The sequence below is a fragment of the Fundulus heteroclitus genome, chromosome 16 (assembly GCF_011125445.2).
Source record: "Fundulus heteroclitus isolate FHET01 chromosome 16, MU-UCD_Fhet_4.1, whole genome shotgun sequence".
NCBI lineage: Eukaryota > Metazoa > Chordata > Actinopteri > Cyprinodontiformes > Fundulidae > Fundulus > Fundulus heteroclitus.
This window is the reverse complement of record NC_046376.1, coordinates 26,273,846-26,298,909: the sequence shown is the minus strand read 5'-3', so window position 1 is coordinate 26,298,909 and position 25,064 is coordinate 26,273,846. Positions and strand designations below refer to the sequence as shown.

Below are 25,064 nucleotides of genomic sequence, written 5' to 3'. Positions count from 1 at the left end.
TGACTTTTATAATGGATAGATTCCAACTTTATTTTTCCACAAAAGGCATTTCTAGTAGTTATAAAAGAGTTCAGTAAACCTTTTTATGTTCTATACAATGACATATTAAAGAGAATAAATTTAATGGATTTTACAGCAAAGTGCACAAGATATTAATACTGATGTCTAAAGAAATGTACAAACTGACATACAAAAAAAATAAATCAAACATTGAATTTTATATTTCTGACCAACATGAATCAGTACAATATTCTTCCAAACTTCCATTCACATACAGCTTCCTGAGAAAGATCTTCAAACTTCATCGACTTTCACAAAAAATGGCGAAAGTGCAAACCTTAAGAGGGGGCTTTGATGAAGAAAATTAATTTGTACCTTTTAGTATCGATCTAGCATTTGCTCTCAGGAGTAATGTAATGGTTTGTTAAACAGAAAAAGAGGCAACAATGGGAAATAAAACTCTAAGACCTTCGGCTGTGCATTAAAACAGGTCTCCAACATGAATAAATAACATCACTCTCTCGGTTCAAAACAACACATAATAATATAACACTTACATTAACAACTATTTTAACTAAACTGATTTCAAAGAAGAAGAAAAAAAAAACAACACACAAAACTTCTTAGGATTCAACAGCATGAGTCCCCAGCAGAAAGGACCCTTCAATGTTATGGAGGTGGAGTGAAAAGCCAGACAGATGGAAACATCATTTATTATTTACCCACATAGCCAAACTAAACCTGGACCCTGACTTGGTTAGTTACATCTCGAAGGAGAGGTGCATAAATTAAGCTTTTAAATGCTTAAATTTACACGTTTCATTGAAAGTGATCCTGCTAACTGGATTTAATTTGAACTGGATCTTCCCAGCATGATAAAAGAAAGGACGACTCAAGGTAAGAAAAGTAGGCAACCGAGAGCCGAACATAAGCGCAAACCCAGCAAAATCATTATTAAAAACTACAAACCAGTCATTTTCTTCACACTTATTTCACATGGAGGGGGGGCTGCTGAAGAACGGCTCTCTCGGGCGTGAAGGTAGGCTGGTGGCCTCGGAGGCATCAGGTGTCACTGTCCGTAAGTGTGTGCGCTATGTCTGAGCCAACTGCAGCTCCTCCAGTCCGTGTTTACCCAGGTGATACCTGGCCAAGTCCTTCCTGGTCACCAGTCCAACCACCTGTGTGTGGGGGGGGTTTAACTCACAATGTTACATCTGAACGACAATCGGGGATCTGAGCGACTGAAGCGCAGTGAAGGCAGATTGTATGCAACAGACCGACACAAAGCAGTGAAATGAGACGTGGTTTTCTTCCTTTTTATACGAAGGAAAACCTCAACAGCACGGCGTGTATTCAGCGCCTTTTATACCAAAATCCTGTGTGAACGATCGTCGGCATCACGGAGACCAGGGAACAAACACGGCAGACGGGTCAGGTAGTGGAGATGTTTAAAGCAGCATTAAGTTACAAACTAATACCCCGAGGTTTAAACACCTGAGCTCTGGGGGAAAAAAAAAAATTGCTCGTCCCAGACATGGCCGCCCACCTGAGGCGACAGACTGGGCTCAGAGAGCGTTAACCAGAGGAAGCTGGTTACTATGGAGGAGCTGCAGAGATGCAAAGTTCAGGTGGGACCATCGGTTAACAGGACAACTACTAGTGTTGTGCATGACAAATCTAGTCTTTCTGACAGAATAGCAAGAAGAAAGCTCCAGTTAAAAGGAATTAGATTATAGGATACTCCATGTTTCACACAGTCAGCTTGTCAGAAACCCTGAAAGAGTCACAGTGAACAGGAGGAGGAAGGAACATGAGACCCGACTTCAAGTTAACGGAAAGCCAACGCTGCATAGTAACCCTGAACGCATCCCTGCGGGGATGCTTTGGTTCTGCCCGACAGAGAGGCCGCTCGGGGTTAACGGGAGACTGGAAATAAAAGACTGAGGTGAAAGGTCGCGTTTCAGTGTTGCAACAAACCCAAACACGGCAGCCAGAGACACCCCAACAATGCTTTAGATCAAAGCCCATTCAGGTGTTAGAATGGCCCAGTCAAAGTCTAGGCCATAAATCCAATTAAAGACATATGGCAAAACTTGAAAATGGATGTTGACAGACCTTCTGTCTAATTCTAAGGTTTTTTTTTAAATTAAAAGCAAAAGGGTAAATGAAAGCTTTGCAGCCGTCCTTTGACCAACAGGCTGAATCAGGGTGATGTATACAGAAGCCCCTTTAAACTGATCAGACTTTTTATTTGTATAAATCTACAGGAACAACATAATTTCTCTTACATTCAACAACAACGCACCATTTTGTGTTGCGCTAAAATCCCAACAAAAGATGTTGCCGTCTATGGCTGTACGTGGTGTTAAATGTGAAACTTAAATTAAAATCCCCTAACACACTTACCCTGTTCGCGTCATCAACCACCACTAGATGCCTGAGTCCGAGCGCTCTGAACAGCTTGAACACACGAGGAAGAGACGTCTCCTGTGGATCAAAAGGTTTCAAGCTAGGAGTCATCGACTGAACATCAACACGCATGAGCTTGGGAAGATCAAAAATAAAAATAAAAGGCGTTTCTCTCACCTGTGGTACAGTGTACGGAGTTGGGTTCATGAACTCCGTGAGGTCCATCATGCACTCCCGCTCATCCTGAGACACGTGGATGCTCTGGATGGGCGGAAACCTGGGGTAGGCGTCCCTGAAATCTTTCAGCTGCAGCTTCCTCTGACTGAGCCGGGACCGCGCCAGCTCCACGAACACCTTGTGTTTGAGGAGAACGATGAGCTGAGAGCGCAGAATGAGGCCGCAGAGCTTAGCCGGCTGGGAGATAAGGGAAAAAGACGAGCAGTGGTGGCATGAATGAGAGAAGCTGCTTCCGATGGCACTAAAAGGCTCCGTATTTTGCCTATTAGCTTCCGACGTTTCCGACGACGCGGATCGCGGCCGCGCAATCGAAACGTTACCTCGTCATCGACGGAGACCTGCGCGACGACAGGGAAGCCGTTGTGATTGGTGGAAGTGTTGCTGAGGATGTCGACGATGGTGCCAACCTTCTCTATTCTGTTCAGGCAGGTGACCGGAGAGCTCATCACCTCCCTGGGTGGGTGGAGGGGGGGACGAAGAGGACAACGGTTGCTCAGAAAACGCAGAAGCATTCATGCATTATTAAGATTTTCACTTCACGTTACCACCATGAACTTTCATTTAAATTTTTTTTTATGACCCAACATGAAATTGTGAAGAGCTTGCACTGCAAAAAGGGAACTAAAAGTAGATAAAATCTTCTTGAAATGAGTGTATTTGTCCTTGATTTGAGCAGGTAAATAAGATCGTCTGCCAATCAAATAAGATTTTTGCACTCTTAAAATGGGAATAACTCATCTCCATCATCCTATGTCAAGTGCAGTATATCCATTTTATTTTAGGGGTCAAAACACTCATTCCATTGGCAGATAATCTTATTTACCTGCTCAAATCAAGGACAATTAAACTCATTTTAAAAAAAATGCATTTATTTTTAGTTCTGTTTTTGCAGTGTGGCATGCATTCATAGTTTCCTTTTGAACTTTTTAGTCTATATTAAATCACACAAAACTAACACCGTAGATCACCCTGAACACGCCGTGCCCCCTGAGAAACATAATGTGGCTCCATCATGCCGAGGGACCGGGATGATGGCCAGAGTTTATTTGTGACAGAAACGATGAAATTCACAATAATGTGTGTATTTGCTTTGGTCCCATCACGTGCATTACAAAACACACAGAAGCGTATGTTTGTAACATGACAAAAGGTAAAAAAAAAAAATGAATAAATAAAAAAGGTATGAATACTTTTGCATGGCACAGTGCATGAATATGAGGAAGAGAAAATCTGGCATCTTTTAATGATGACCCTGAATGTCTCACAGAACCTACCTGGCCGTGAGCCAATGGGAGGTGGCGGGAGCCTCCCAGTGCAGGAAGGGAACGCTCTGCAGCTTGATGTGGATGTCGTATAAACCCTGAAGCACACGGTGGGTTTAGACACACTTGAACGGTTTGCAGTAACAGAACAAGACGCAATGCAAGCCGCAAGGCACAAATTGGTTTTTAAAAATGCAAACCCAGCGAGAGGACATGAGTGCAACCCTTTTTTATTCTCTACTCCTTTCAGACAAGCAATGCAATAGTAAGAAATGTGAGTAGGGCTCAGGTCCTTCTGCAGCAATGTTTTAAATATCAACAGACATGCAACATTTTTTTTTTTTATAATCATTTGAAAGTATATTGCACAATCAAGAGCCGACAAGAAATTACAGCAACACCATGGAATAGGCATGGGGCGGGTAGCGTTATGAAGATATACAAAGATTTAAGAATATTATGGTTTTAAAAGCACACATTTTTTCCATCATATCAATCCTTCAAGGTCCTTTTAATCAGATGCTGGAAAAAGCGACTGAACGACCACAGTTCTTTTCCAGCTTTCTGAATAAGAGTACAAACCACTCCCCCCCCTCCCCCACCTGTTGCTGCACACTGCAGGTCAGCTGGCTAAAACAAAGCTGCTAAATCTTTCTCTTAAAGATACAAAAATGTGGACTTTAGTAATATTTCCATATGAAAATAAACACCATCAAGCCAAAATAAATAAAATCAAAAATAAAAACAAACATGGTGGTGGCAGCATTATGCTATGGGATTGCAACCTTTAACTGTTTCTGCACAGTTAAAGAAAAACAGTTGCAAAGCTTTCAGGGACTATGTCTGGTAAGCAGTCCGACATACTTTTACTTAGTTTCAAAATAAAAATAAAAAATAAAAAAAAAAGTATACTAATAACCCAGCAGTACGAGAAAAAAAAGCAGCATTTCTGTTGAAAATAAAAGCAACTAAATCATGTTTTTTGTGTAAACACTGTCCAGCAGTGGTATTTTTTACTCAAGATAATTATACCGACCCATGCCTACTATGGAGTTAGGAAACCACTACTTTGAGTTAGCAATCGAACGTCCTCACCTCTTGAAAGTAGTCTCCTACTATCTTGGCCGTCATGAGTACGAGCATGATGGGAAGGCCGTAGGTGACGTTGCCCGTCGCCTCCACCATGATGACCGTCAAGCTGAGGGTCATTCTCACAATGCCACCTGCGGACAGCAGCGCATTGCGTCGCTATATTTCACCTCGTTAAGCCGTTTCATGCATAAACGCCAGAGAAGAAGAAATAAGTGAAAAGCTAGAGTCTCACCTAACTGAGCAGCAGCTCCAATCAGGGCATATTTACCAGGGTCAGCCCACGTCTGTCAAGACACAAACATGGGAATCAGACTTCTATCTGGAGGGAGAGATTTATTGATATCCGTGGAAAAGAGGAGCATAAAAAGCCTCAAAAATAGAAATTTTATTGCAGCAGCATAATCGCACTGAATATTTTGGTGAGCTGGTGTGAGCACTGACCAAGCCGTTAGGAGTAGTAGAGGCCAGCAATATTCCACACAGCCTCCCCCAGGCTGCTCCTATCAGGAGAGACGGGATAAAGACTCCGGCAGACACCGACAGGCCGTAGGTCCAACACGCCAGGAAGAAGTAGGTCAGGGTGAACAAACCCAGCGTCAGAGCGTTGTAGGTTCCTTCAAAGCAAAGAAATTATGAGACACTGCCATAAATCAACATGTCATAAAACAATTATGACCCAGAGTCTTGGTTGGGTGATGCACCGGTAAGAAAATAAAGAAACTTTTCGTGCATCCTTTACATCCTGCATACGTCACGTAAAATCATATTGTGTGTACAAATAAGTAAATCTTTTTTTTTTTTTTTTTTTTTTTTTTTTTAAACAGCACTGTCCACTAATTGTTTCACAACTAAATAAAAATAATTAAAAATTTAAATAAATCGGATACAAAAGATGGAAAAACAGCAGATCAGATGAAAAAAAAAAAAAAAAAGCAATGAAACATTTAAGAGTCTAACCAAAGGGTAGAATCTAGAGCAGGGGTGTCAAACATTCGGGCCGCGGGCCGGTTCCGGCCCGTTGAACAATTTTGTCCGGCCCAGTGGCTAAATGCATTATCATTATTCAAAAAAAAAAAAAAAAGAAAATGCGGGGAATATCTCAAATGATATGGACACTACCATGGGAAAGTATGAGAGGAAAGGAAGAACAAGAAGAGCAAAAAAGAAAAGGTGAAAGAAAGAGGAGATAAAAGGAAGAGAATAATAAAACAATTATTGAAAAAAAACATGTACTGTTCTTAGTTTCATTGAAAATCTGCAGTTCCTATATTGTCCACAAGGGGGCGCTGTGTTTTAATCAGCAGATGGTAGCACTGAGCTTCAGATGCGGAAAATTGATTTGAAATCATTTCTTAATTTTTATCTGTTTGATGTATTTTGTCATGCAGGACAGTGTTTTTAAGTTCCAAAAAATGTGAATAAATGTTTTTCAACATTGTACAATCACTGTGATCAGTTCTTATGCATAATGCACCTAAATAAATGTTTAACTGAGTAAAAGTATTGTTGAAATTGCACGTACTTTTTTTAAAAACGCTAAGGTTATTCATAATATATTGTGTAAAAGTGAAATTCATTTAATATAAAAATCAACAACAAGTCCACTTTTATTAGTTCTATTTAATCTTGCAATGAGTTTACTCGTGTGGCCCTCTTGAGATCAGATTAAGCTGATCTAAACCAAAATGAGTTTGACACCCCTGCTCTAGAGTCTTTGTCACATTACAGCCATTACAAACCATGGGTTCATTATTGAGATTTTATGTGACAGACCAACACAAAGTAGTGGATAATTGTTAGAGGGAAAGAAATGATGCAATGTTTTCAACGTTTTACACACATAAATCTGAAAAGTTTGGCATGTATTATTTAGCCCCAAGAACACATCTCCCAGAGCACCGCTCGATCGATCAGCCAAAGAACAAACAAGGAATGAAGAACTCAAACCTTCTCATATTGGGCCAGCAACCACAAACGACGTTAATCAGAGAAGCAGCTAAGAGGCACATGGTGACTCTAGAGGAGTGGCAGAGATCCACGGTTCAGGATGAAGGATCCGTTGACAGTCCAGAAATCTGCCCTTTTATTAACTTTACATACCGGTCGAAGGCAAAGGCATGCAAAAGTCCCATTTGCAGTTAAAAGCCATGTAGCCATAAAGGTTTCAGCCAAAGTGCAATGCTATCACCCGTAACAAACCATTACCAGAGTATAAAACACGGTGTGAGAACGCTTTTCTTCAGCAGGGGCAGGGAATCTAAGGCCATGTTTACACAACAACGTTTTAATTACAATCTCCGCTTACACGACAACAGTAAGTAGTGAACATGGTGTAATTCCCCTGCCGCGCCACTAGTAGGTGCTAAGTTCTTTGAAACTAAAATGTGCATGAGCGCAAAAACTACTCCGCTATCCGCCGTCGATGACATTTTCTTCTTCCGCTTTTAAAATTGTAGGCAGCAATCATGTTGTGCGCATGGGCAAACGATGCACAGCGGGACATTTTGTAATCATCACACCCTGGAACCAGTCCTCAAATTGTGCCGTTGTCAGAGAAAACATTTGCCGTGTCGTGTAAATGAACAGCACAAACTCAAGTAAACTTCTCTGTTTTCATCAGAAAACGTCGTGTAAACAGGAGATGGGAAGATGGATGAAAATTAAACAAGGGTCAACTTCTGGAAGAAAACCGGATGCAGGTTCACCTTCCAGCAGGATAACGACCCTAAACACGCAGTCAGAGCTAATCAATGCGTTAGTTTGACCCAGACCTAAATTACAATATAGGGAGAATCTGTGGTAATAATAGAAAACTGATTTTCACAGATGCTCTCGATGCAATCGGAGTGAGCTTGGGATATTTTTAGAAGGAGAATTAGCAAAACGTTCAGTATCTGAAAGTGTAAAGCTGGGGGAGGCACACCCCAGTAGACATGCAAGTGCAACTGCAGTGAAAGGTGGTTATAGGTATCAAGTTATGGGTTCAACACAAATGCAAGCCACAAATTTTTACATTTTGTGTCAAAGATTTCTATTTAAAAAACAAATGAATAAATAAAAAGGAAAATGTTGGGGACAGCTTCAGGACAAGCAGCAGCAGCAGCTAGCTTAATTTGCCATATTGAATCATAGAGAATGAGCAGAGTGACGCTGGTAGTTACACCACGGTTTGGCCTTTTTGAGATGGAGGGTTTTTCACCCCCCCCTTGTCAGATGAGGTTGAGGGAGGCTCTGTGGAGCCAAGTGGGCCGGATCCTTATTGGTTTGAGCAGCTGTGTGCCTGTGAGACAACGCTGAGGGAAGTAGAAGGGGCTCAAGGCAGCACCTGCTGCTGCTTCAAGACAGTGTCTGCAGAATGATTGGTGCTTTCACGTCAAGTCACCAATGACGCAGCGACTAGCCACAAACCCGGCAACAATGCTCGCTGTGGATGGAGCTGCTTTTATACCCCACAGTGGCCCGGATATTTAGACAGCACAAGAAGACAATCATGTTAATAGTTTATTAGCTAAACAAAGTCGATTTGAGGTCGAATCACCCTTTAAACGAGATTATTTTATCAAATTCAGAAACCCCTGAAAAACAGAGCCAGACGAACGTATACATCGCTCTACAGAGAACCTAGGAGTTACTCTGCTACCGTTTTTTCTCCCCAAAGCATCGTTACCAAAGTGGGTTTGTGCAGTTTTTTACCTCGCGGGTTGTGAAGGAGACTACGCACGCTTCTCTCGGGAGTGTTGAAGAAAGCTGTCGCCATGGAGTTATACTCTCCATCTGCACAGAATAACTGGACAAGGAAACAGGATGTCAATAAAATAACCAGGGAAACGTGAACAGGCACACACACAAAAAAAAAACAAAAAAAAAAAACAGCGCTTTTACTACTGTTCTAGACAAGAAACGTTTACATGCAGAGGTTAGATGGGCAAATGAGGAGGAGAAACGGCACCAAACCTCAACAACTAATCACTGCTGAGACATCTGACGCATCTAAAGCAACCACCCTTAGTGAAATGAAAGTAAAATGGGGGGAGAAAAAAAAAAACAGGAAACCACAAAGATTCACTATGACAGGAGCACATCTGATCTGGATCTGCATGTGCCGACCACCTTCATTCACACATTCTGGACACGGCACTTCTCAGGAGGGCGAGACAAGGGGCACGGTTTCTGCTTCGTGCCGTGCCGCCCGTAGCCTCCCGCCGGCTGACGCGGCGCAGAGCGCGTACCTGCAGCGGGTACTCCTCGTTGTGATCTGGCCCCAGAGGCTGACAGTCCGTGGAGAAGTAGATCATGATGAAAGCCACCGTCGCGGTCACCGCGGCCACCAACATGGCTTCCATCACTTGCAAACACGGCCGATGAACGTATCTGACAGAGGCGCAAAAAAGAAAAAAAAATAAATAAATCAAGAACGTAATCCGGTTAGACGCGTTCAGAAATGTTCTGGTATTAGTCTGGACTTTCCCAGGGTAGGTCTGTTTGAAACAACAGCTGAGAGTTTAAAAAAAAAAAAACTAGAAACAAAATGACTTAAGGCGGTCTGGCAACAACATCCACTGGAATTTCTATTAGACAATCTTCCTTACAGTCAGTCACTGTGTTAGAGACCTGGGGCTATTTTTAGAAACACAGTCAGGTTAAAAAAAAAACAAAAAAAACAATCATAAATCACTCTTACAGCAGTAACACAAAACAATTCACAGGAATTGGACCAGAAAGGGGGATCCCGCTTTATTCTAGGGCAGAGGGTGGATGGATATGTTCCCCAGAGCAACAGGACTCACAGTTTTATAAACTATATATTTAATGATCAACTGTCAACATAATATTTTTTTATATTGTTCTAGCAAAAGGCACTGCATTTGAACACTAAAATGTGACCCCACTCGGCCGACAACAGAGGGTCAGATCTACAACATACACTGGAGATTTTGGAGGCCCATTAATTTTGTGCTCCCTTAAACAAAATACTCGTCTAAAATCAACCACAGAAAAATCACATCGACATATTGTTTCCCCATTATTTTATGAAGCCCGTCGTAAACTTTAGTTTTCAACCTACATAGCAGATCTTCAAGAATCGTCTGAAATTTAAACCCCCATTTAAGCCGTGAAACATCTCTGCTTCTTTTTCTCTCAAGGAAAAATATCATAAATCCAAATAAGTTATATGTGGTGGGTGGGGATATCTGAGCCCGGAAGAGTTAGAAATTGGCAGCCATAAAGACAAAAGAAATAAATAAAAAGATTTATTTTTTTAAATAACAATTTATATTTTATTTCCAAATGAGGCTTCAACCAAAACCTGAACTCTGAAAACAGTATTAAGGAAAAGAGAGCTGCAGAAAAGCAGCCTCCGTTATTTCTTATAAACCCACCAATTTAAAAAAAGGTTTAACTAATTTTAAACTAACAAACTGATTAAATATTCTTTATGGATTTTTTTTCCATCCTACATTTTTTTTTTTTTAAACGATTACCATCCTCCAGCTTCATACCGGGAAAGTTTTGGAAATGGGCCAGAGTGATCATACCCGTTTGTGCACTTCGTTTCTGACTCGCTTCAGTCACAAGATGTGGATATTCTATTTAAGTCCTCTATACAAAAGTTCCCCGTCTCTCACCAACGCCCTGCGTTAGAAATGAGTCGACAGATTCTCCCCGCGTCCACGTGTTTCATGTTTAACCTGAGCGTTGGTTAGGATCTTTGTTCGCTTCACTAATCCGTACCTGATCCTGAAGATGGTCAGCCAGTAGTTGAGGACGTTAAACAAAGCTCCCAACATTCCACCTAAATGACAAAGGATTAAAACAAAAAAAAAAAACAGATTGTGTTATCCTGAAATCTTAAGCAACACCAAAAGAGATTTAGAGCCATCTTGTGAGTATTTTGGTACATTTCCCAGGCCTTCATAAATAAATGTAATCTTGCATTACTTAGAATATTTACTCCTAGTCTGAAAGCTAAACTAATCTTTTAATGCAATATAAAAGATGAGCTCAAAGCTATAATTTCTGCAGGACTGTTTCAAAGTAATTAGCTAAGTATTGCTGAAGCTGTGGTAACTTTCTGACTGCGACTGATGCACTGAGCTATAAAATACATTGGAGTGCTGATTTTGCCGAAAAACTGAAGTCACTGGCCGCCATCTTGCTACTCCCTACTCTCACAGAATCCCATAGGATTTGGTTGCAATAACAAGCAGTTTTCTGGCTGTGTGAAAACATTTCACAGGTAATTCTACAGTCAGTGGATGTACTAACACTATCAACTACTAGGAAATATTTTACATGTTATTTTTATATATATATATTTATATATATTATATATATATATATATATATATATATATATATATATATATATATATATATATATACACACACATGTGTGTGTGTGTTTTTGTATATTATTTATATATTTCTAAATGTTATACATATATTTAAATGAATACAATGTAAAATATTTCAGCACATGACTTTCTCAGTACTTAACAGTTTTAGAACATAACATAAAAGTATATGGCATTTGACATTTGAAAAGTTTTAAGCTCCCCCTGAATATGAGAAAATCCTCGTTATTCGATGCTGTAGCGCACATATTCCCTAGTTACTGGGGGGAAATAGGGAGTACCAATATGGCGGCTGGTGGCTTTAAAGTGACTCATTCTAACAGTGGGCGATTAGCACTCCAGTGTATTATATAGCTCAGTGGACTGATGCTTCATCCTGGGGATCTTCGGTCGCATTTCTGTCAGAGATGTACTGACAAACTGGCCGCTGACTGCAATCAGTGGTTTTCAGCTGGATCGGCCCGGAGAGACACCCGGCCAGTCAGAAAAATCAAAAACTCCAACCTGTTCCCGGTCAGTGAACGCACCGTAACTACCACTTTTAGACGTCGATGCTGTCACTAGGCGTGGGGATTAAAATCTATATTTCAGCGGATCAAGACTGAAACGTGGAAGATTGCGACTTGATTACCAAGCTTAAAAACCCAAATTTCTTACTGGTAATTTGTCACCAGATTCTGGTCATTATATATCAATAAACCACTTCGAACGCCTTAATTGTTAATGAATAGAATCGTGAAGCGACTAAAGATTCCCACACCTAGTAGTTATTGAGGTCAAACTTAGCCGTTGTTAGCTTTAGTGAGGTGTTTAAATAAGTCAGAGGAAGGAAAGACGCAAGAAGCTATACAAAAAAAAAAAAAAAAAAAAAAAATCATGTTTTCCATGACATGCAGAGACATGGCTACAGTTCATTCAGGCTGCGAGAGAGCAAGACTTTCAGAAAATAACAGGAAGGGTAAACAAATGACTGCAAAATTAGATTTTTTTATGCTTTCAGCCTGTGAGGTAACGTGTTGGAATGAACACAAAGACTGTTTTGTTTTTAATGATGCAAACCGTGCTAATCGACAAGACAGGAAACTCAAGATTTGAAGTTTTTCTTCACTTTACAAATCTGTTCTACTGTGTCTGCTTCCTCATGCTTGACATGTTACATTGCCTTAAAAGTATTCAATATTTGCTCACAGCAGGAAGAAGATTATTCTGAAGGGTGCCAGCGTTAACATATGCAAAGATTAGTCAGAGTTTTACAAAAACCAGGAGATCGGGAATCAGCCGCTGATCTCTGATCAGTACATCTGCAACGTTTATGGTTTCACTTTTGGTCCTCAGGTGGAAAAATCGCAGCGACATGCATGTGGAGAGAAATCTGAACCTTTCAAATGAAGCCTTCGTGAAGCTGGGTTCAGTATTCAGCTTTACTTTTCCATACTATGAGTTCATTTACCACCTATGTGTTATTCCATCATCGTGTATCAAGTGCTGAAAACTGTAATAAGCATCCTCAAGAACCCCAGATATTTGCAGAAATGTATCTTTTTTTAGATCTTACCTAAAGCTCCCATACCCATAAACAAGGGAATCTCATAGAGGTTATACTCCATCACCTGGAAACAAGGCAAGGTGTTAAAGTCTTGCTTTTTTTTGTGAAAAAAGCAGAAATATACAGAATAGTCGAGTTTCTCACTTCACTCTCAAAGCGTCCAAAATTGATGAGACCTGGATTGGAGAGGTCTCCCGGTTTATTGTGATAGATACTCAGGATGAAGTTCAGCGTGAAGGTGGAGATCATGGAGGCAAAGAACTGCAGAGGAAAGGCAAAAAGTTAGCAGACGAGGTACGAGGAGGCTCCAAACGCCGTGCCCATTACAAGTGTGAGGGGGTCGTTTTCTTCCCACTTTCCTGATTTAAAGTTAGTTTTGCCATTTATTCGAGCACATTGTAGGAACTACATGATGGTCTCATACACACACACACACACACACACACACACACACACACACACACACACACACAAAGTGACCACATGACTTACAATCCTCCATGTCAACATCTGATTCCAGAAAGAGGCTCCCTCCTCTAGAGAGAACAAAACACCGCCTGTTGAAGAGTAGCAGACAAATCGGTCAAATGACAGCAGTTACTAAATAAATCGACCGTGCCATATAATACACACAACATTAGTCTAAAGTTGGTCACGTGGCATTCAGGCAGCGAATGACTCGTTAACCCTGTTAGGAGTCGCCGAGTCGAAAGAATGCTTGAAGAAATATTTTCGCCATGATGATGGAAAAAGATGAGATGCATGACTGGTAAAGTAGTTCTGGTCATGAATGCTGCTGAGGGTGCCCGCGCTCAGCGAACCAATGGGGTTCCACTAAATAATGCCAGGTAGGTTTTAACGATCTAGAGAATTACAGGTAACAGAAATAAATGCCTAAAATATATTGGTCTGTTTAAAAAGGGCTCAAAATGCCGTTTAAATTTCCCTTTTTGAATTACTAAATTATTCACTGGTGTTCTAAATTATTTATTATTTATAACACCTTTAGATATACAAAGCAGGCCAAGGTTTCAGGACAAAGACTTTCTGAAACGCTATGTCAGAACTTGAGTACAAACTTATGGAGAAAAGAAGTGAAAGATACTAGGGTGTCCCGTTTTATTACAAAATGAAATATATATACACTGAAATCCTAAAGCTAGGAGGGAGGGAGGAAGAACAAGGGAAGAAGAACACAAGGGAGGATCAAATCACAGACAGAAGTGAAGGGAGGGAGGGAAACAAGACAGGAAAAAAGGTTGGACACAAGGGAAGGGATGACGAAGTGGGGAAAAGGGAGGAAAGAAGGGAGTGAGGAAAGGAGGAAAGAAGGAGGGAAGAAGGAAGGAAGGGATGCAAGGGGGAAGGAAGGGTGGGAAGGAGGACAAAGGAACAAAGAAGAACAAGGTGGGAAAAAAGGATGGAAACAAGGAGAAGGAAGTAGGAACCAAATGAACCAATGAAAGCAGGGAAAGAATGAACAACAAGGAAGGAAGGAAGGCAAGAAATTAAACTTTCAGAGAGTCATTTTCATCTGTCTAAAAAAAATGTACTTTGTCTCTTTCCACATTAAGCTTCTTTCTAAGCATTGGACTATTTTCCTTTAGCCAGGCTGTAATTCTGCTGCATCACTGGCTTCAGGACAGTAGAGCTGATTAATTGCAAAGCAAGTGTGTTGGTGATATTTTTACCGACTGGAGCTCCAAACGCAGCAGAAACTCCAGCCGCAGCGCCGGCAGAAACAAAGTCCCTTTTTTCTGTGTCTCTCCGGAAATATTCAAATATCTGCGAGCACAGAGATGCACGTCAGAAATGAGCGCCGGTCTTCGGCAGACAAAAAGTGGAACGTTATGGTGCGTTCGTGGCCGCCTGGGCCAGAAACCCACAGATACTGACCTTAAAGTCTCTTTTTAGGGAGGTGCTCCTGCCCTGCGAGACCCCAGCTGCCACGACAGCACCAGAATGAATCATCGGGCCTTCCTAAGAGGATGTGGATAAACAACACAACAGGTGCATTAGAGATCCTGTCACTTTCACAGCTGGTTGCACTTCCGTTAGTCCATTTAGAACAAAATGGTATAAAGGCATAAGGGTTTTCGTCATATATTTCTGCTTAAGTTTGAATATCAAAATAAAAATATTTAAATATGCACAGATCAGGCCGACACCAATTTCTCATTTTGTCTTTAAGTCGTAGCTTGTGTTTTTTTCTTTTCTTTCAATGGATTTTTGTGGTCTACAAAAGTGGGATTGTCATCTCTAAAATGCACACAATAATTGCAATAATTATAGTTTTGAAGTTCTCATGCAACACTTAGAGGAGAAAACAGTGCCAATAAAAATGCCAACAATGTTAAGATTTTGAAGTTTCCACACTGCAAAACCTGATCTAAAAATAAGTAAAATGTTCTTAAAGTTAGTGTATCTGTCCTTGATTTGAGCAGGTAAATAAGATTATCTGCCAATGGAATGAGTATTTTGACCCCTAAAATAAGATAATTAAACATCCTGCACTTGAAATATGATGATGGAGATGAGTTGTTCCTATTTTAAGTGCAAAAATCTTATTCCATTGGCAAATCATGTTATTTACCTGCTCAAATCATAGACAAACACACTCATTTTAAGAACATCTTACTTATTTTAAGTTCTGTTTTTGCAGTGCAGACAACATTAATTGGAGTTCATTGTTGTCGAGATAAATAAAAATTCTCATAAGTAAAATCTTTTTCATGATAATGAGATAAATGCTCATTGCTACTCTGCAGCTGCTGCAGAGTTACCGTGGGCCCCTCAAATTAACTCTTCTAGTCAGTTCAGGTGGACAATTGTTTCTTTGGAAGTTTGCTTACTCCATAACAGGTTTCCAGAGTTTCCTTTTTTCACCTCTGGAATATCGCCAAAATTAGAAACATTCTCTCCAGGAGCAATGCTGAAAAACTAGTCCATGCATTTGTTACTTCAAGGATGGACTATCGTAATTCTTTACTATCAGGAAGTCCACAAAATGCAGTTCAAAGTCTTCAGCTGATCAAAAATGCTGCGGCAAGAGTTCTGATCAAAATCAACAAGACTTTAGCTTCCCTGCACTGGCTTCCTGTTAAATCAAGAATAGAATTTAAAATTCTCCTTCTAACGTATAAAGCCCTTAATAATCAAGCTCCATCATATATCAGAGCTCTGATTACCCCGTATGTTCCTAACAGAGCACTTCGCTCTCAGACTGCAGGTCTGCTGGTGGTTCCTAGAGTCTCTAAAAGTAGAATGGGAGGCAGATCCTTTAGCTATCAGGCTCCTCTCCTGTGGAACCAACTCCCAGTTTTGGTCCGTGAGGCAGACACCCTGTCTACTTTTAAGACTAGGCTTAAAACTTTCCTTTTTGACAAAGCTTATAGTTAGAGTGGCTCATGTTACCCTGAGCTACCTCTATAGTTATGCTGCTATAGGCTTAGGCTGCTGGAGGACATCAGGGTCTATTTTTCTCACTCTACTGAGTTCTACTGTTCTCCAGTTTTGCATTGCATTGCATTGCATTGAAATGACTGTCGTCATCTCATCTTTTAACTTTTTGCTCTCTCTCTTTTTCTTCATAGTAGGTACACCTGGTCTGGCGTTCTGTTAACTGTGACATCAACCAGAGAAGACGGCTCACCCGCTACTACCATCTAATGTAGAACAGATTACTAGATCAATGTGTGCTTCTGTGCTTTTTTGCTGCAAAGCCATGGACAATGCAGATGACTCTTCCTGTGGCTCTACGCTTCTCCAGGAGTGAATGCTGCTTGTTGGGACTTTGATGCAATCAACTGGGTTCCCTTATATAGGAAATTGTTGACCAGTCTGTATAGTCTGACCCAATCTGTATAATCTGATTGAATTTGACTTTGGAAAATTCCTTGAGATGACATGTTTCATGAATTGGCGCTATACAAATAAAATTTAATTGAAATTTAATTCTTCTGTTGTGGATTTTTTCTCTAACTTGCTGCTGAAACACCTTGATTTCCCCACAGTGGGACAATGAAGGTTTATTCTTATCATCTGTTCTCTTTTGCTGTAATAATCAATTTGATTACTTAAGCAACAGAATAAACAACTGTTTAAGTCAAATTTGATCTTTTTGTTTATTTCTTTTATTTGACAAATATCATGACACTACGAATCTGTGGTATTTTTATGTCAGGTCCTCATAGTGGAAGATTCTGATACCAGAGAACAACCAATGCAGAAATTACCACAACGTCACATTATCTCACTTGTACTTCCTTATTCAAAGTGATGCACATCTGGAAATGAAAAAAAAAAACTTTAAAGGCGTTTACCTTCCCTACAGCCAGACCTCCAACCACGGAGCAGATTACACCCAACACTTTTACCAGCAAAGTCTGTGGAGCCCCAATAAAAACATGTTAATACCAAAGAGGCCCCTCTTAGCCCAACCATGAAGATACTGTGTGTGTTTTAGGTGCCTGTACCTTAAGCCGTACCACCCTGGGAATCTTGACTCCATTTAGGTAACACTTTATCTGAGGAATCCCGCTTCCAGCTGCGATTGGCTGCACAAGACAAAAAAATAAATGGACCACGATATTAAGTGACTACAGTTAGAAAATCAATCTGCAAATATGTATTTTATCACTTGGAGAACATTCAGCTCCCTAAAAACATTTCAGTTTCCCATGCTCGCATGTTGCATAATGTAACTAACATAATGCTGCTTGTTCAAAATTCACCCTCACTCGTCAGGATCAAGTTCTCAATCATTGCCAAACTCTCAAACGGTTTTCTGCTTTACCTCAAAGAAAGCCACCATGATGGCTCCCAACATGACAAAGACACAGTTGAGGACAACCCAGAGGATGAGAGAGATGGACAGGCCGCCCGCTTCTGTAAACTTTACAATATCTGAAAATATGTGTGTCAAGGAATCCAAAATCTGGCTCTAATCAGCTCAATAAGACACTAAGAGAAACAAAAAGGTTAGTAGTGGGAGGACAGCAAAACATCAAGAACGTGACAAGAGTCCTTACGTTTTAAGTGAACAAAATTCATTATAAAACAGAACAAATCATGAATTATAAAAGAAAGACTGAAAAAACAAGAACGAGTCAACTTCCATAGACAAAAAAAAACATCTAGACATGGAAATAAATGCTTATTGCTTATTGTACTTTTCCCTTTATCGGCTTCCCTAAATGTAAAGCTTCAGTCAAGTATCACTTCACATCATCTGTTTTATACTAATCCTACATCACCAGCGTGCTCAGAGCCAGGTCAAAACAAAGTTAAACTCGGTTATTAGGATACTCTCTTTGATCACTTTGTATTTGAGCTCAGCCAGCTGTTCCACCACGATATCGATGAAACAGGCGATGAGGCCCGTCAGTAAGCCGATCAGGCCGCAGATCACCCACCGACTGATCTCCACGCAGCGAAAAGCCTGAAGGAGCAAAAGAGGGAGGAAGGAAAAAAAAAGGGGTCAGAGGGATAACAGTAGAACAAAGGTGCAGGAAACTATCTTCTTCTGCGTTTACCATGAAGCTCATCCTCCGCTCCTCCTCCAGAAACAGCTGGTTTTCATTGTTATCGTAGTCCAGACTCTAAAAGAGCAAGAACACGACGCGATGTCAGATTCAACCTCACCAATAAGTCAAACAGTGATGTACTCATTGGCCCTCGGTGAATTATGTCTACGCCTTGAAAATCTTAACCTTTCATCGCATTGCAATCACCAACTTTGCTGTTTTACTGGAATTTTACATGAAAGGCAAGAGGGAGTAAAAGGAAAACAGTTTTTTCCTTTTCACAACTGTTTCCAAGTAAAACTGCAGTATCTGGAGTATATTGACAGCCAGTGATTTGTAGTAGCACCTTTTACTGCAGTTTCAGCTGCAAATGCTTTACTAAACGTCTACATGCTGTGAGCGCATGAAACTCAAGTCAAATTTCTTGCTTGTGCACAGTGTTGGCCCAATAAGCCCAATCCTAAATGTTGTGTATGTCCTTATCTGCTTTCTTGTCTAAAGACAATCTTTATTGCTCTTTCTTTGCAAAACAGCCCGAGATCAGATTAGATAAGCCATGTCTGTGGAACGCGATTTCCTGGATTTGGATCTGGACTTTGACTAGGCCATTCAAGCGTGGCCTAGCACAGAGAGTGCCGCAAGTTGTCAATCTGAGACTGCTCCCATTGAATCCGTTTGGGGAAAGGAGATATTCGGCAGAACTTTCTGAGCTGATTGGGCGAAGCCACACCTAGTCCCCACCTACTAAAGGTTGGTTTTAGCCAATCATAGTACCAAATTAAAACGTAAGCAGCACAAATGCCGCGAGAATCCAGCTTGCAGGCAGGGTTTGGACACGACAGGTGGATGAATCGTACTTGTGAGGTTCTCAAAGAGCCAATAATGGAGAAAATAACGATTCTGACGTTAATATTAGATTTTGATGTTTCCGGACATCAGAGTTCAGCGTTGTCCCGGTAAATCCAAAAATTTTAATCACAGTGAAAAAAATATTTCATGGCAATAAGACAAATGCTTCTACGATAAATTCTGCCCAGTTCAGTTCAGGTGGACAATTATTTCTAGAGAAGCTTCCTTACTCCATATATTTGAATGATTGACTAAAAAAGTCCTACATTGGGTTGTTAAAGGTTGTAAAGTTGTTTAAAACCTAAACAGTAAAAAGTAAAGGAGACTGAATACAAATGAAAAAAGCCACACTTTTCAGACTTATTTACAAAGAATTGTGCATCATATATAATTTTCCTTCATAATGAGGTCCTACCTGAAGTTAGTCTTTTGAAAAGAACTATATGCTTTGATACCTAAACAGAAATTATCTTTTCTTCTCTTGATTTTCAGTTTGACTCAACACTACCACCTCTACCAATCAAATGTCTCCATTTATACTAAGAGTTAAAAGTTTAGACGAATCATACACACTTTTAAAAGAAAATCCTGTCGGGCAGATTAAAGCGCAAAGAAAATCGGAAACTGGCATCAGCCGACAAAAGACGATCAGTGCATCGTTTGTTTTTCTTTTTCCCCCGCTATGATGCGACCGGCTTTACCTCATATTTAAGTGACAGCAGCTTCTCGTTGTGAGGGATCTCTTTGGGTCGCCCCCTCGCTGATTCCTGCTGGATATAACAGATTAAAAACAGGACGTCATCACACCAACACCAACCTCCAGCCTCTGACCACAGGCTTATAGAAGACAACACAGGAGCTAAAATAAATCTATTCTACACAGAGAAAGCTGCAAGAGCAGAAATATGTCAAAGGGAAACAAAACAGGCACTTCATCACTAACAGTCATTCTTTAAAAAAAAAAAAGTGCTGCAGAACAATGCATCAGTAATGAAGCTGGTGAAAGATGCAATGACGCTGCAAAAAGCAGCATTTCCTCCAGACCGTCTGGTGTGAAAATATATTTTAAACCACCGCCAAAGCTACACAAGCGAAGATATTTGTAGCCGTGTTGGGTTCCCGGTCACAGATGTGGATTATTAAACGGAGGAAATGCTGGCTTATTAAATGGACCGTGCATGCATGTGAACAAGCCGGTCACACGTACGGTTACCATTCACATGCAAGAGCTTCTCTAAGCCATCGGCTGGAAGCTTGGAGCCGCAGCGACGGGTTAAAGGTTTCATTCACAGAGACAGCAGAGAGGAACAAAACACACTGGAAATAATGTTTTGTTTACAGTGAGGCAAAAAAGAAAATTATTATCACATGCTTTGAGTCAAAGTCAGCCAAAGAAAACTGAACAGCATCTAGCAATGAAGAAAAAAAAAATATTGTGACAGAAACGCATCCTAGCCTGTCCTCTGACTACAATTACTGGCTGGTCATTTTTATTATTCTCCCCGCTCTAGTTAAGTTAGAGATTGTGTCATAAACGGCAGCTTTGATGGAAAATGTTCACGTTGTTTGCATTTATGGAGAACTGCAAGAACCATCTCTTTAAGTGCTTAAAGATAATATCCATTGTGTATTTTTTTTAAAAAGACAGACTCGTTTGGGGGTTGGGTTTCTGCAGCGGAGCGTAACAAAATAAAATGGTTTTAAAAAGCTCACGCTTAATTGTATTCGGTCTTTACTTGTGTCGATGACATCACAACAGGCACGAAGGATTCAGGCTTCGCGCCTGTTTACAACAGGCACGAAATAAATGAATAAACTGCCTGAAACAGAATAAAAATTTAGTTCCAAGACTTTGACTGAAGCTAAGTCAAAGTGTCAAAATTAGCCGAGCACCCAGAGCATGATGGACGGTGAAGCTGAAGTAAACATTGATGAGGAGACTGGTCCCTTCCAGACATTTAGCGGGTACAAATCTATTTACATTTGTCTGAACTTCTCTTTCTGCCAGCTGGGTGTGGATTTTTTTTCCCCCCCTCACACTTCCCCTCTTTGGTGTAGACAGGAATAATCTGGACTGCGTCGGCTTTACTGCAGCCACGACTGGACTGAATCAGAGATGATGCATCAAGAAATTGTTTCTTTGACGAGAAACGGACGATTTTCAGCAGATTGGCCCCGACTAGTGAATGGTTGGAAACTTGAAAATCTGATAATTTTTCCCCCCAGTCAGTGAACACACCATACCCAACCCAAGAGACCAGTGACGCTAATCAGCCCAGACGCCATTAAGGAGGGAACAAACCTCCAAGTTAGATGCTTTCGGTACCAGTTGGGTGTTTATAAAAAAAGAAGTAAGACGACACAGAGATACATGTCTGCAAGACGCTACATAACAGGAAAACGTGTTCTTTTAAACATGTCTGTAATGCATTCAGGCTGCAAAACGGTAAGAGAGAGCAATACTTTCAGTGGGTAACAGGAAGGCTGATAAAGTACAGCCTTTATCAGCTGTACAAGTATGCCTTGGAAGACGTTGACATTAGAAAAGTTGGCAACCTTTTTAAAATATCAGCTAATGTGACAAATTAAATAACCTAGAACCGTTCTCCAGGAAACATTCTTGGTTCTTAAAACCCACCTCAGTGGGATGCATCAACCAGAATGTACAGGTTTTAACAACTTGGCTCAAAATGACTGGACAAGATCTCTGACAACGAAGTCATGTCAATGACTGTGTTACTGTTGCCGAATTATCAATGCCTTCTTAAAACACCAGAGAAGGAGGAATTTTATTAAATGCATGCAAGTAACAAGGAGTAGAAAAAAAATACTAATGGATGAGTTGCCTTATGTGATGTCACCAGAAGAAACTTGGTTTTGAGAATTTAGCAAAAAAAATAGAGAAACAAACAGTATTTTGGTTGACTTTACAGAAAAAGGTCTTTCTAGCAGCAATAATTAGGAAAAAAAAAAAGCTTTAGGTTAAAGTATTTTGATTTAAAATGAGGGATTATTTCCCCCTTTTTCAGCAGGATTTTGTCTAAAGAGGCCATTTCAGGAGCTTTATCCGTTGAGATCTGTGGCCGGTCGCATTAACGAACACATGCCTTGCATTAATTCATTAAATGCGGAGCTCGACAGCGGAAACCATCAGACGTGCCCTTCAAGCGCTCTGGATGACTGATCCGTCGCTGGGCCGTTCTGGCCGCCTCCGGGTCAGCTGTTCCCGATTAGTGTCCGACCGAAAGCAGCCGGGACGGAAACAAATTCACGCTGCAGTCAGAGGCCGAGTCGGTTTGATCCTAAAAGATGATGACGAAGAAGCCAGGACTTGACCGAAAGGAGCAACAGACACACAGAGAAGGAGAGAGTAACGGCGATCGGATCTCGGACTTTACCTCTTCTGTGGTTATCTCCTCTTCCAAATCCACCGTGCTGAGTCTGCCTATCTGAAATTTAGTGCTCCCACTTGACATCTACACACACACACACACACACACACACACACCACATGCAATAAAAGAAAGATGGATGCCTTTGTGTGGGAACTTGAAGACCGTTGTGATAATATACAGGTGCATTTCAGTTAATCAGAAGACCACTGAAAGGTTTTCGTCTATTTCAGTAGCTCAGATCCATTGGACACAGGGATATTTGGAGACGGTCTACAATGAGGGAAAGCGACAAAAGGATAACGCTAAAGAAGCTGGTAGTGCATGACCATGCAAATCCATGGAAAGTTGAGTGGAAGGAAAATAAAGTGTGATTTGTGTATATTTTGTGCCTCTCCACTCTTCCTCCAGGCTTGATTTCCACATAAAACAAAAGATTTCCCTTTAACTAAAGAAGAAACTGAGCAGCAGTTGTAGATGAGATGCTTCTGACGCCGTCTGATTACAGTGTGGCTTTGTGCAAGGAATCAGAAGGTGACAGCTCATGTTCTGAATAGGTTTTCCTTCCACTAAACTTTCTATTGATATACCTGGACGCAGCACTCTCCGACCAGCCAGCTTTTTCAGCAATGACCTTTCGCGGCTTACCCTCAAGTCCACAGCACTCTCATTGCGTAGGCAACAGCATATTTCTGTGATAGAAATGTGTTTTGTTACACCTTACGTAATATTCTAGTTTGCTCCTAAGCAGAATTCTGGGTTTAGATCAGAATGAACAGAATATGATCACACTGTAGGTAGTAAATCTACATATGCCTTTTACATTTTAAACTAAATTACTGTAATAGATTTTACCCTTTTTTTGTAATTAGTTGACAAGCATCGCATTTAGCTACTGCGTAGTACTGGTAGCTTCAATAAAAGTAGTGATTTTGTTCCTGATACGGCAGATCTGAGAGCCCAAAACGTTTGTTTAGGTTTAATGTGACTAATAATGAGCCTCACATGTTCAAAATCATGTTTTTAAACGCCTCAACTTGACCATTTCTTTCATCGAACCATCTTTTCCACTCTTCAATAACAACAAAAAATAAAAATAAAACAAACAGGTCGGGGGTTATAGGGAGGACTAACATCTTCAAATCCTGTGATGTGATCCATTTCCTGGTACTCACATCTAATTATGCGCAGTAATTAACCTGATTTAATTGGCACAAATCCGATTAGCTGTTTGTTATTGTACCGAATGCAACCAACGCCACCACACAGGATTTAAACATGTCTCTCCTCGCTTATGCATTCGGTTTCCTGCACGGAGCCGTCCATGCAGCGCTTAACTAAAGACCCAACAGAACCTTAAAGTGCTCCTTAACACCTGACTCAGCCTGAGCAGCTGTTAGCCACCTGCTAGCTGTACCTGTGTCAGGGGTCTGGACTGCTCGGAGCCGTTCAGCAGCGGGGTCTCCTCCCCGGCCGGCCCGGACTCGTCACCTCGGCTGGACCACGACACTTTCTTGGTGATGTTCGCCATGTTGCACTCCCCCGGCAGCTCGCCACTCGAGATCCAGACAAACGTTTTGCTTTGTTTCCCCCCCCCAACTAGCTTTTCCGTCTTCTCATGATCACTCCTGTCACTCGTGATCCTTTGTAAGGATCGCGTGGAGGACCAAAAATAAATGTTTTTCTGCGTTGCATGCCGGGAGCTGTAGTATTATGGCCGAAGGAAGCAACCGGTGGACTCGCTGACCACATTGGGCGCAGATTCGCACGTCGACGTCACCGCCATATTGTATGTGGCAGAAAGTAGTGAACGTCTATGTTCCCTGTGTATATGTTTTAAGTATTTAGATGGAAAGATATAGATGGAGCTTATAGAGATTAATTCGTGATAACCTGTTGAGATTGGCAGCAAGATTAGCTTTTGATCAATGTGCATATATAGATTTTGAAGTATTCTAAATAAATAGGTATGTGTTTATATATAAGTATATGTCCAGATTATAGATGTATATGTATATATATATATGTATATATATATATATATCTAAATATATATATATATATATATATTTATATATATATATGTGTGTGTGTGTATATATGTATATGTATATACATTTATATGTACTCTCTCTCTCTCACTCTCTCTCTCTCTCTCTCTCTCTCTCTCTCTATATATATATATATATATATATATATATATATATATTTATATAGATATATGTATATATATATGTATATACATTTATATGTACTCTCTCTCTTTCTCTCTCTCTCTCTCTCTCTCTCTCTCTATATATATATATATATATATATATATATATATATATATATATATATATATATATATATATATATATATATATATATATAAGAGAGAGAGGGAGATCGACATA

The 25,064-nt window shown here is 40.5% G+C and overlaps 1 protein-coding gene across 4 annotated transcripts; it reads right to left on the bottom strand.

Annotated features, from left to right (window-relative positions):
- clcn7 (chloride channel 7) lies at positions 1–24,326 on the bottom strand. Of its 4 annotated transcripts, none has more exons than XM_036148290.1 (24): positions 24,086–24,325; positions 22,675–22,752; positions 19,978–20,046; positions 18,437–18,502; positions 18,210–18,342; positions 17,698–17,807; positions 17,378–17,458; positions 17,225–17,287; positions 14,799–14,882; positions 14,594–14,687; positions 13,395–13,459; positions 13,047–13,163; positions 12,912–12,966; positions 10,734–10,794; positions 9,230–9,371; positions 8,694–8,787; positions 5,442–5,614; positions 5,233–5,284; positions 5,004–5,131; positions 3,921–4,006; positions 2,967–3,099; positions 2,587–2,823; positions 2,407–2,487; positions 1–1,178 (listed from the first exon to the last, which is right to left on the bottom strand). In XM_036148290.1, exons 1-24 carry the CDS (start codon positions 24,197–24,199, stop codon positions 1,092–1,094), a joined length of 2,403 nt encoding a protein of 800 aa, XP_036004183.1. In that variant the 5' UTR covers positions 24,200–24,325; the 3' UTR covers positions 1–1,091. The 4 variants fall into 4 exon arrangements, with proteins under 4 accessions (XP_036004183.1, XP_036004184.1, XP_036004185.1 ...); XM_036148291.1 differs by having other exon boundaries at positions 1,092–1,178; positions 19,978–20,043; positions 24,086–24,326; XM_036148292.1 differs by lacking the exon at positions 22,675–22,752 and having other exon boundaries at positions 1,092–1,178; positions 24,086–24,326.
- Between the last annotated feature and the right edge of the window lie 738 nt (positions 24,327–25,064).

Bases quoted from the DNA above. Each gene is read 5' to 3' on its own strand.
- clcn7 (XM_036148290.1), bottom strand. From the start codon at position 24,199: ATGGCGAACATCACCAAGAAAGTGTCGTGGTCCAGCCGAGGTGACGAG. The intron at 17,459-17,697 runs GTAAAGCAGAAA...TGTCTTGTGCAG, and splicing joins TCATGGTGGCTTTCTTTGAG to CCAATCGCAGCTGGAAGCGG. The intron at 5,615-8,693 runs GTAAAAAACTGC...TTTGCTTTGAAG, and splicing joins TCTCCTTCACAACCCGCGAG to GAACCTACAACGCTCTGACG.